Source organism: Oncorhynchus mykiss, chromosome 25, assembly GCF_013265735.2.
Source record: "Oncorhynchus mykiss isolate Arlee chromosome 25, USDA_OmykA_1.1, whole genome shotgun sequence".
In the NCBI taxonomy this organism is placed as follows: domain Eukaryota; kingdom Metazoa; phylum Chordata; class Actinopteri; order Salmoniformes; family Salmonidae; genus Oncorhynchus; species Oncorhynchus mykiss.
In genome coordinates this window covers 18,034,661-18,047,046 of record NC_048589.1, presented here as the reverse complement: position 1 = coordinate 18,047,046, position 12,386 = coordinate 18,034,661, and the positions used below count along the sequence as shown (strand labels likewise).

The window sequence follows — 12,386 nt, the reverse complement described above, 5'->3', positions numbered from 1 at the left end:
TATAAGGGATCCCCATTAGCTGCTGTGAAGGCAGCATCTACTCTTCCTGGGGTCCAAACACAGTAACGCACTTGCAACACATTCAAAATGTAATGCATATTTTTTATTTTATTTTTATGAATGTCGTGAAGTAAAAGTAAAAGTTGTCCAAAATATACATTGTAAAGTAAAGATACCACCAAAAGTGACTTAAGTAGTACTTTAAAGTACTTTGCACCATTGAGTAGGCCTGTCAAACAACATTTTGAATTGATGTACGGTCTGTGTAAGTGCCCACTGCACATGTCACAGGAACACAATGGATTCTCAGAGGACATGAATGTGTCTCATTTGCAAGGTAAATCTACAGAGACGTAATGTCAACAGTATATCGCCTAGTGCTCATAGTTAACTGTAACAGGAGTTAAGAGCGCTAACAAAACATTCAGCCATGACTCTCTCATCAGACGGGTAAGAATCCTTGATTGGTCTTATAATTTCTGTTTCACCATTTTGCTGATAATGACAAATATACTTTTTCTTCTAGAAAACAATATAAAAGATGAGATCTTGATAGTTGAAGAGTTTATTGCAAAACGCTATATCCACTATATCCAGAAATGTTGGCTTATGGGTACCTTCATGTGTGTAAAATATTACTGTTATCAGATTTTTTATTCATCGATCTTAGATGTGAATGAAAATATGTTAATTTTGCAAAACTCTACAAAACATTAAGAACGCCTTCCTAATATTGAGTTGCATGCACCCCCCCCCCCCCCCCCCCCCCTTAAAATTAATGCACTTACAGTAAGTCTCTATGGTTAAGAAAAGCATCTGCTAAATGACTAAAATGTCCAATATTACTGCCTTTTTTTCAATATTGATGTCACCAATGTAGCATTTGTACATTTCTTTAAATGCAGTTGTAGTAAAATGTAGTTATTTGTTATATTTTACTGTGTAAAACCTAGCAATACTGTGTATTTCTCCGAGAGTGAAGTGGATATATAGCATTTAGCAAAAAAAAACATGATTATTTGTCTCTGAAATGAAACCATCAAGTGATATATGTCAAAAATATGTCTGTCATTGAACAACCCCATGCCACGATTAGATTTCTTCAATCAATAAAATATAATTTACCAACATTTCTGAAAATTAAAATACGGCGTTTTGGAATGAGGCTATTCAGATGTATATTAGACTGTTGTAATGAGCCTGTAATAATACATGTTTTCTTGGCTTGACAGATTAAGGCTATCAATGGAAGGGAAACTTTGGAGATTTTGTTTGACCACAGCCATTCTGCTCTGTGGCATTGGCTGCCAAAATAATTCAAGTAAACATCGTAAGTTACGTTTCCCCTTGTAACGTAGAAAAAACACTCAAATCATTTGATTGGATGCTATATTTTTCATGCTCGTCAGCCAGAAAAGCATTGCAAATTATATTTTTTCTTAAAAAGTGAACATTCAATTTAAGGGGGCTTAACTCTAATGTATTGCTGGTGCATTTAAAAAAGGGATTCATGTGTACATGTTACGGGTCAAAAGTTTTAGAACACCATTCTCATTCAAGGGTTCTTCTTTATTTGGATTATTTTCTACATTGTAGAATAATAGTGAAGCCATCAACACTATTAAATAACACATATGGAATCACGTAGTAACCAACAATTGTTAAAAAATCAGAAAAAATCCGAGATTTGAGATTCTTCAAATACCCACCTTTTGCCTTGATGACAGCTTTGCACACTCTTGGCATTCTCTCAACCAACTTTATAGTTTTGATGTCTTCACTATTATTCTACAATGTAGAAAGTAGTCAAATAAAGAAAAACCCTTTGATGAGTAGGTGTTCTAAAACTTTTGACCGGTAGTGTATATATTGTACAACAAATTTCAATAGATCTTGTCCTGAAATGTATGCATTAACCGGCATTGTATTTTTAGGTTGTAAAGTACTGATAGTGAACGATGACACATATTCAGGAGTCATTAGGAATGGGAATGATTGTCCATCTCAGAATAACTTTTCAGGTACAGTATGATAACTAACTAGTTAACGGAGAGGTGAAACATTGTAAAAAATATAAGCTCATGTCTGTGCCACAGCATAGGATATACACTGAGTATACCAAACATTAGGAACACCTTCCTAATGTTGAGTTGCACCCCCTTTTGCCCTCAGAACAGCCTCAGTTTGTTTGAGCATGAACTCTACAAGGTGTCGAAAGCATTCCACAGGGATGCTGGCCCATATTGGCTCTAATGCTTCCCACAGTTGTGTCAAGTTGACTGGATGTCCTTTGGGCGGTGGGCCTTTCTTAATACACACTATTGAGCATGAAAAACCCAGCAGTGTTGCAGTTCTTGATACAAACCGGTGCGCCTGCCACTTACTACCATAACCCATTCAAAGGCACTTAAATATTGTCTTGCCCATTCATCCTCTGAATGGCACACATACACAATCATGTCTCAATTGTCTCAAGGCTTAAAAATGTAACTAGTGACATCAATAAGGGGTCATAGCTTTCACCTGGTCAGTCTACGTCATGGAAAGAGCAGGTGTCCTTAATGTTTGTATACTCAGTGTACATTGCCTTGTTTCCAGATTGGATAGGGAATTGTACCTCACAGCAGGAAATCCAGAGGCTCTGCATCATATCTACTGGAGAGAACACAACAACATCAGGTAGCCTCACTTTATGTAAAACCTTATGTAGATCTATATTACAGAGTTCAGTTATGGTTATTCAAAACATTCAAATTCATTTTATGAATACTTTGTTGTAATGCTGTATGTATCTTTAGAAAAATGTCATCCAGGTTTCTCCAGCTGTACATTTGAAGTGAGGAAAGATAACAATTCATACTTCATAACTCTGAGTGAAGATGCTGTCAACACTCAAGAGTTCCACGTATGGTTTCCACTGAGAAAGAACATGACATGTATTCCATCACAGTTCTATCAAAATACTACAGGTAAAGTAGACATAATAGTTTTTCGTCATAACATATACTTTTATCAGACATGTTTGGATAACATAGCCAAGCTAGTGCAGCCGTTGAGGTGTAGGCTACAGCATACTTTACTTTTGGAAGGCAGTTTCATGTTTTGCATTCAATAACTGTTACATGGTGCCCTCTGCTGGTACATGCTAGATCAAACATACAAGTTCTGTATTGCAATCCTCTAGGCAGCCGACAACTACTGTTAAACTATTAGTCCTGACCTGTCAACGGGTTGTACATTTCCATTTCATTCCCATCAAAATAATACATCTACAAACACTTACATGGAACATTAGCAATTAGGCAAAAAATGACAGCGTATACAGTATTTATTGTTTGTTCCAGGTCTATTCATCTGAATGTTTTTTATTTTATTTAACTAGGCAAGTCAGTGAAGAACAAATTCTTGTTTACAATGACGGCCTAGGAACAGTGGGTTAACTGCCTTGTTCAGGGGCAGAATGACAGATTTTTACTTTTACCTTGTCAGCTCATGGATTTTGATCTTGCAACCTTTCGTTCACTAGTCCAACGCTCTAACCACTAGGCTAACGCTCTAACCACTAGGCTACCTGCCACACCCAACTGTAAATTTTGCCTGTATAAGCAGATGTAAAATAATTATGCTAGTACATTTTCAGACGCATGCATGTACTGCCAGTCTTAGGAGCCCATATCATATCATACATATCGTACTACACTGGCTTGGATGCTCGTCAGGATATGTTGCAGGGCTTGCAAACTATTACAGACTACAAAGGGAAGCACAGCCGCGAGCTGCCCAGTGACACAAGCCTACCAGATGAGCTAAATAACCTCTATGCTGGCTTCGAGGCAAGTAACACAGAAACATACATGAGAGCATCAGCTGTTTCGGACGACTGTATGACCACTCTCTACGTAGCCGATGTGAGCAAGACCTTGAAACAGGTCAACATTCACAAGGCCGCAGGGCCAGATGGATTACCAGGACGTGTACTCCAAGCCTGTGCTGACCAACTTGCAAGTGTCTTCACTGACATTTTCAACCTGTCCCTCACAAGTCTGTAATACCAACATGTTTCAAGCAGACCACCATAGTCCCTGTGCCCAAGAACACTAAGGTAACCTGTCTAAATGACTACCGACCCATAGCACTCATATCTGAAGCCACAAAGTGCTTTGAAAGGCTGGTCATAGCTCACATCAACACCATTATCCCAGAAACCCTAGACCCACTCCAATTTGCATACCGCCCCAACAGGTCCAGCTTCAACCCTCAGCTTCTACCCCCAAGCCACAAGACTCCTGAACAGCTAATCAACCTCAATTACCTCGACTAACCAGTGCCCCTGCACATTGACTCTATACCGGTACCCCCTGTATATAGCCTCGCTATTGTTATTTTACTGCTGCTCTAACTATTTGTTACTTTTATTTTATTTTTAATTCCTTATCTATTTTTTTTACTTAACACTTATTTGTGGTTAAGGGCTTGTAAGTAAGCATTTCACTGTAAGGTCGACACCTGTTGTATTCGGCGCATGTGACAAATAACATTTGATTTGATATCATAAACACCAGGAGAGATCTAACTGCATAGTTTTTTTTAATTTGTAAGAGTTACTGTTGTGATTTCAGAATGATTTAACCATGTGCTTTTATAATTATCTGAAAGGTTATCTGACTACTCCGGTGAAGCCAGAAACCATTTGTGGAAAGAATTCAACCTATGATGCAGCTGCTTGCAGAAGTACAGTACATGCCAAACATTTACAGTGCCTTGCGAAAGTATTCGGCCCCCTTGAACTTTGCGACCTTTTGACACATTTCAGGCTTCAAACATAAAGATATAAAACTGTATTTTTTTGTGAAGAATCAACAACAAGTGGGACACAATCATGAAGTGGAACGACATTTATTGGATATTTCAAACTTTTTTAACAAATCAAAAACTGAAAAATTGGGTGTGCAAAATTATTCAGCCCCTTTACTTTCAGTGCAGCAAACTCTCTCCAGAAGTTCAGTGAGGATCTCTGAATGATCCAATGTTGATCTAAATGACTAATGATGATAAATACAATCCACCTGTGTGTAATCAAGTCTCCGTATAAATGCACCTGCACTGTGATAGTCTCAGAGGTCAATTAAAAGCGCAGAGAGCATCATGAAGAACAAGGAACACACCAGGCAGGTCCAAGATACTGTTGTGAAGAAGTTTAAAGCCAGATTTGAATACAAAAAGATTTCCCAAGCTTTAAACATCCCAAGGAGCACTGTGCAAGCGATAATATTGAAATGGAAGGAGTATCAGACCACTGCAAATCTACCAAGACCTGGCCGTCCCTCTAAACTTTCAGCTCATACAAGGAGAAGACTGATCAGAGATGCAGCCAAGAGGCCCATGATCACTCTGGATGAACTGCAGAGATCTACAGCTGAGGTGGGAGACTCTGTCCATAGGACAACAATCAGTCGTATATTGCACAAATCTGGCCTTTATGGAAGAGTGGCAAGAAGAAAGCCATTTCTTAAAGATATCCATAAAAAGTGTCGTTTAAAGTTTGCCACAAGCCACCTGGGAGACACACCAAACATGTGGAAGAAGGTGCTCTGGTCAGATGAAACCAAAATTGAACTTTTTGGCAACAATGCAAAATGTTATGTTTGGCGTAAAAGCAACACAGCTCATCAGCCTGAACACACCATCCCCACTGTCAAACATGGTGGTGGCAGCATCATGGTTTGGGCCTGCTTTTCTTCAGCAGGGACAGTGAAGATGGTTAAAATTGATGGGAAGATGGATGGAGCCAAATACAGGACCATTCTGGAAGAAAACCTGATGGAGTCTGCAGAAGACCTGAGACTGGGACGGAGATTTGTCTTCCAACAAGACAATGATCCAAAACATAAAGCAAAATCTACAATGGAATGGTTCAAAAATAAACATATCCAGGTGTTAGAATGGCCAAGTCAAAGTCCAGACCTGAATCCAATCGAGAATCTGTGGAAAGAACTGAAAACTGCTGTTCACAAATGCTCTCCATTCAACCTCACTGAGCTCGAGCTGTTTTGCAAGGAGGAATGGGAAAAAAATTCAGTCTCTCGATGTGCAAAACTCATAGAGACATGCCCCAAGCGACTTACAGCTGTAATCGCAGCAAAAGGTGGCGCTACAAAGTATTAACTTAAGGGGGCTGAATAATTTTGCACGCCCAATTTTTCAGTTTTTGATTTGTTAAAAAAGTTTGAAATATCCAATAAATGTCGTTCCACTTCATGATTGTGTCCCACTTGTTGTTGATTCTTTACAAAAAAATACAGTTTTATATCTTTATGTTTGAAGCCTGAAATGTGGCAAAAGGTCGCAAAGTTCAAGGGGGCCGAATACTTTCGCAAGGCACTGTATATACTGTCATAATGTTAAAATGAATAATTATTTACTGTACTGGGGTTCTAATGAAGAAGTTCATACTAGACATTCAAATGTGGTCTGAACAAAATGCATTGTTTTTGTTTTGATTGATTTGCAGATAAGACCTCAGATAAATTCATTCTTGAGATCACTGCAGAGGGACCAATTAGTTGTCTAACATGTAACAACCCTGTTAAGAAGCCGGACATAAACATATGTGTACCCAGCGGCCAAATGGAAAGCTCAAATGGGATCATAAGTGCTGATTTGGCATCGTAAGTTTTTAGATTTAAGAAGAACATACAGTATACAAAATATATACAAAAGTATGTGGACAACCTTTCAAATTAGTGGATTTGGCTATTTCAGCCACACTTGCTGCTGACAGGTGTATAAAATCAAGCACACAACCATGCAATCTTTATAGACAAACATTGGCAGTAGAATGGCCTTACTGAAGAGCTCAGTTACTTTCAACGTGGCACTGTCATAGAATACCAGCTTTCCAAAAAGTCAGTTTGTCAAATTTCTGCCCTTCTAGAGCTGCCTATAAGTGCTATTATTGTGAAGCCAAAAAGAGCTATGCCACACAAGCTCACAGAACTGGACTGCCGAGTGCTGAAGAGCGTAGCGCACAACAATCGTCTGTCCTCAGTTGCGACTCTTACTACTGAGTTCCAAACTGCCTCTGGAAGCACAAGAACTGTTCGCCGGAAATTTCATGAAATGGGATTCCACACATGCCTAAGATCACCATGCTCAATGCCAAGCCTTGGCTGGAGTGGTGTAAAAGTTGCCGCCAATGGACTCGGGAGCAGTGGAAACACGTTTTCTGGAGAGATGAATCACTCGTCACCATCTGGCAGTCTGACAGACGAATTTGGGTTTGATGCCAGGAGAACAGTAAACTTTGGTGGAGGAGGAATAATGGTCTGGGGCTGTATTTCATGGTTCGGTCTAGGCCCCTTAGTTCCAGTGAAGGGAAATCTTAATGCCACAACACAATGACATTCTAGACGATTCTGTGCTTCCAACTTTGTGGCAACAGTTTGGGGAAGGCCCTTTCCTGTTTCAACATGACAATGCCCCGTGCACAAGGCAAGGTCCACACAGAAATGGTGTGGAAAAACTTGACGGGCCTGCACAGGGCCGTGATCTCAACACCATCAAACACCTTTGGGATGAATTGGAATGCCAACTGCGAGCCAGGCATAATTGCCCAACATCAGTGCCCGACCTCACTAATGCTTTTGTGACGGAATGGAAGCAAGTCCACGCAGCAATGTTCCAACAACTATTGGGAAGCTTTCCCAGATGAGTGGATGCTGTTATAGCAGCAAAGGGGGATCAACTCCATATTAATGCCCATGATTTTGGAATGAGATGTTCAACGAGCAGGTGTCCGCATACATTTGGTCATGTAGGGTATTAATACAGTAACACGAATAGTTTATGTGGCAACAAACATCTTCTAGTGGAGCTGGTGTAATGGTGGTGATAATAATCATGTTTGTTTTAGGGGATTTTATGTTTAGGGTTTTATGTTCATCACAGCTAAGTCTAGAGCATGGCAAACTCTCATCTATATTTCCCACGTTCTCTCACTATGACAGTGAGGCTATGAAAAATCTCTCCTCGTTGACTGAGCTGATGGGAAACGCCAGCACTGCAGCCATTTCAATGGGCAAGGTTAAAGGATTCCTTAGTAAACTTCATAAAGAAGACCCCAAGGATATCAACTTTGGTTTTTCCCCTGACAAGGATATGAGTGTAAGTACAGTAACTTGATCACTAGAGGTCCGTTAACTTATTATGAAAGTAACGGTTTTATTCTTAAACTAAATACAGAGAACTGTACACATATTGATGAAGATTGAAATTATTATTATTTTCCTTTGTAGATTGTTGAAGACAAGTATGCTCTGAAGAAATATTTCAATCGATCTGTGCGTGTGTCCAAAGAAGCCTATGTCATGGCACTCAATAAGAGTGGAACTTTTGTCGGGGTTCTTGTCTTTCCCAGCATGTCCCAGGTAAACCTACAAATTACTTTGACTAAAAGTTACTTTTTAAAAGCAGTATTTTGATATACTGTATTGTTAAGCATACGAGGTAACATGATTAGTGACAGGTTACGTTACACTTTATCCTTCCAACATGTCATCTCCTCGCTCTCTCTAGGATGAAAAGAAGAGCCTCGTTCTAAACGGTGAGGTAGTTGGAATCGAAATTGGAGCCCACATAGCTAATCTCACAGACACCATTGATATTGAGTACAGAAATGTTGATAAGGTAAGAGAGAAATTGTATCATGTTACAGGAACATATTTTGATTAGTAAGGCTATGCATGAAATAATTATGGAGATGCATAAATTATATGTTTTACACAGGTGGGATTCAATGTCTTTTGTAATTCTTGGAATGGCAAAGGTACTTCTCTTTCTTTCTGTACATTTTCAAACCCTTTGGTTCTTTTAATTTATAGAACTTGAATAATGTAAATGCCAAATATTCAACAACTTCCAACAGAGAGGATTGTGGGATTTTTTTCTCTTTTAGGAAAACTACCCAATTGGACCACAGATGGTTGTCAAACCTTGGAGAGCAACAACAGCATAACGTGCCAATGCACTCATTTATCATTTTTTGCTGTACTAATGGTGAGACATCCTCTCCATCATCTCCTGTTTGAAGTTATGTTTCTGTGTCACTTTTAATCACATCCATAAGCTTATCCACTTGCTCACTTGCTCTTCTTATTGTGATCATACACAGTCACCTCCACCAAAGAACATCAGTGCCTCAGATGTGGCATCTCTAACCTACATTAGCTACATCGGCTGTGGACTGTCTATGTTCTTCTTGGGAACGGCTCTCTTCATGCAGTTTGTGATAAGGTATTTTTCATTATTCAACACAACACCGTACAGTGTGAGTATGATGACCAGTAGAGCTCCATAGCAGGCTGGCCATGACGAGTTAACTGAGAATATTGACGTTGAAACAACAAACTTTTTTTCACTTCTGGTTTCACAGCAAAACCAAATCTAGCCAAGCAACCAAGATCCTTGTCAACCTCTTCTTGGCTATGTTGTTCCTGAACCTGACCTTTCTGACCAACGAGACCATTGCAGCCATGGGGAGCTATGTTGCATGTGTCATCATAGCAGCAGTCATGCACTACTCCATGTTGTCCACCTTCACCTGGTTCCTCATTGAGGCGGTCCACTTGTTCCTGCAGCTAAAGAAACGCACCGCTAACATCAAACATTATATGCTGAAAGTTTACGTTGTGGGATGGGGTGAGAACAGAGTCATATTAGGGTGTATTAGAATGCTGCTCAATGTACATTACTGATTGACACAACGATCTTAATTTAATCACTGTTGTCACAGAGAACTGTCCTGCAAAGCAGGAAATGCAAACTTGCAGTGTATTCAAGGTTTAAAAAGGCTTTTAAAATGTGTAATTTCCACTTAAAAATGACAGACTTGATTTTCCCCAACGAAAAATGTATCAACCCCTACAGTACTGTCCATTTATTATAATACACATATTTCACATTTCCTGTTGCTGCAGGGTTATTTTCCTACCGTGAGAAACTATTCAAATTCAAATCAAATTTGCCTACAGTATTATCTCCTCTGATTGCACAAAATCATACCAGTTGCAACAGGCATCTGGCATCAACCCAGTGTGAATGTTTCTCATTTTCTCCAGTCCTTCCAGCTCTAGTGGTCATCGTCCTTCTGGGACTGCAAAAATATACATTAATGTCCATAAAAACAGATGATGGGAAATCAGTGAAAATGTAAGTGGAAATGTGACTTTTGGAATTGTCTGTTCTTTGCCCTATTGAGATGACAATCACAAACCATTTACCTGACTTGACTAGTTAAATACATTTCCCTTGTACATTTCAGGTGCTGGATCACTGACATCTACATCCATTATGGAGTCAACATAGGCTATTACGCCTTGGTGTTTGTCTGGACTTTGACCAACTTCATCATTGTCGTGAGACAGATCTTGATCCTGAGGAAGACCAATGTAGGCAAGGGCCAGAACGACCCAGCGTCCAAGAACACCCTGACCATCCTGGGGCTCCTATTCCTGTTGGGCCTCACCTGGGGCTTTGCCTTCTTCAGCTACGGACCCATGGTTATCCCATCTTACTACATCTTCAGCATCCTCAACTCCTTCCAGGGTAGGCATCACTCAAAAATGACTGCTGTTTCGTGTGTGGTTGTCCATGTACATTATCATGGGGCCAGGACCTTTTGCCTAACCATGTGACTTGACTAGGTTAAACTTTCAGATCTAGAGATTTTCCTGGTCAGGTCATGAGGCCATGGGGAACTCCTGACCATAGATGTGTATCATAGTTTATGTCTCATAGTGTCATGTCTATTCCAGGACTGATAGTGACTGAGCTTCCATCTTCCTCTAGGCTTCTTCCTGTTCCTCTACTACTACAACACCAACAAGATTGTTGGTGATGACAGGGACTCTGTATTCACCAACCAGAGCACCTCTACTTTTTCAAACATCTATGACGACTCTCCCGTTCACAAGAAGTAGCTAAGATTGGGGCCGATGGTGTATCTTACTACACTAGGTTTATAATTGCAATACACTAAGCACAAAATGTTTTGAAGATGTTTAATACTCTATTTAATAAATAGAAAAGTATGCTTATCTTTGTTAAATGTCTGTAATTTATATATTTATATAGTCAAAAGTTTTAGAACGCCCACTCAATCAAGGGTTTTTCTTTACTTGTACTATCTTCTACATTGTAGAATAATAGTGAAGACATCAAAACTATGAAATAACATATATGGAATCATGTAGTAACCAAAAAAGTGTTAAACAAATCAAAATATATTTTATATTTGAGATTCTTCAAAGTAGCCACTCTTTGTCTTGAGGACAGCTTTGCACACTCTTGACATTCTCACAGCCAGATTCACATGGAATGCTTTTCCAATAGTCTTGAAGGAGTTCCCACATATGCTGAGCACTTGTTGGCTGCTTTTCAGTCACTATGCGGTCTGGCTCATCCCAAACCATCTCAATTTGGTTGAGGTCGGGGAATTGTGGAGGCCAGGTCATATGATGCAGCACTCCATCGCTCTCCTTCTTGGTAAAATAACCATTATACAGCCTGGAGGTGTGTTGGGTCATTGTCCTGTTGAAAAACAAATGATAGTCTCACTAAGTGCAAACCAGATGGGATGGCCTATCGCTGCAGAATGCTGTGGTAGCCATGCTGGTTAAGTGTGCCTTGAATTCTAAATAAATCACAGACAGTGTCACCAGCAAAGAACCCCCACACCATAATACCTCCTCCATGCTTTACATGGGAAATACACATGCGGAGATCATCCGTTCACCTACATCGCGTTTCACAAAGATACGACGGTTGGAACCAAAAATCTCAAATGTGGTCTCCAAACCAAATGAAACATTTCCAGCTGTCTAATGTCAATTTCTTGACCCGAGCAAGTCTCTTTTTCTTATTGGTGTCCTTTAGTAGTGGTTTCTATGCAGCAATTCGACCATAAAGGCGCGATTCACACTGTCTCATCTGAACAGTTGATGTTGAGATGTGTCTGTTACTTGAACTCTGTGAAGCATTTATTTGTGCTGCAATTTCTGAGGCTGGTAACTCTAATGAACTTATCCTCTGCAGCAGAGGTAACTCTGGGTCTTCCGTTCCTGTGACGTTCCTCATGAGAGCCAGTTTCATCGTAGTGGTTTTTGAGACTGCACTTGAAGAAACGTTCAGTTCTTGAAATTTCCATATTGACTGATCTTCATGTCTTAAAGTAATTTCTCTTTGCTTATTTGAGCTTTTCTTGCCATAATATGGACTTGGTCTTTTACCAAATAGGGCTATCTTATACCATACCATGTCACAACACAACTGATTGGCTCAAACGCATTAAGAAGGAAAGAAATTCCACAAATTCACTTTTAAGAAGGCAC

At 39.7% G+C, this 12,386-nt stretch overlaps 1 protein-coding gene across 1 annotated transcript; it reads left to right on the top strand.

The window, feature by feature from the left end:
* The first annotated feature begins 357 nt into the window (after nucleotides 1-357).
* LOC110505496 (adhesion G protein-coupled receptor G3) lies at nucleotides 358-11,093 on the top strand. The gene is made up of 17 exons (XM_021584750.2): nucleotides 358-450; nucleotides 1,233-1,330; nucleotides 1,935-2,021; nucleotides 2,599-2,679; nucleotides 2,799-2,969; nucleotides 4,657-4,731; nucleotides 6,512-6,668; nucleotides 8,007-8,163; nucleotides 8,295-8,426; nucleotides 8,575-8,685; nucleotides 8,785-8,824; nucleotides 8,954-9,054; nucleotides 9,170-9,291; nucleotides 9,431-9,696; nucleotides 10,116-10,206; nucleotides 10,319-10,602; nucleotides 10,846-11,093. The coding sequence occupies exons 1-17, from the start codon at nucleotides 431-433 to the stop codon at nucleotides 10,974-10,976; spliced, it is 2,124 nt and encodes a 707-aa protein (XP_021440425.2). The 5' UTR covers nucleotides 358-430; the 3' UTR covers nucleotides 10,977-11,093.
* Nucleotides 11,094-12,386: the final 1,293 nt, after the last annotated feature.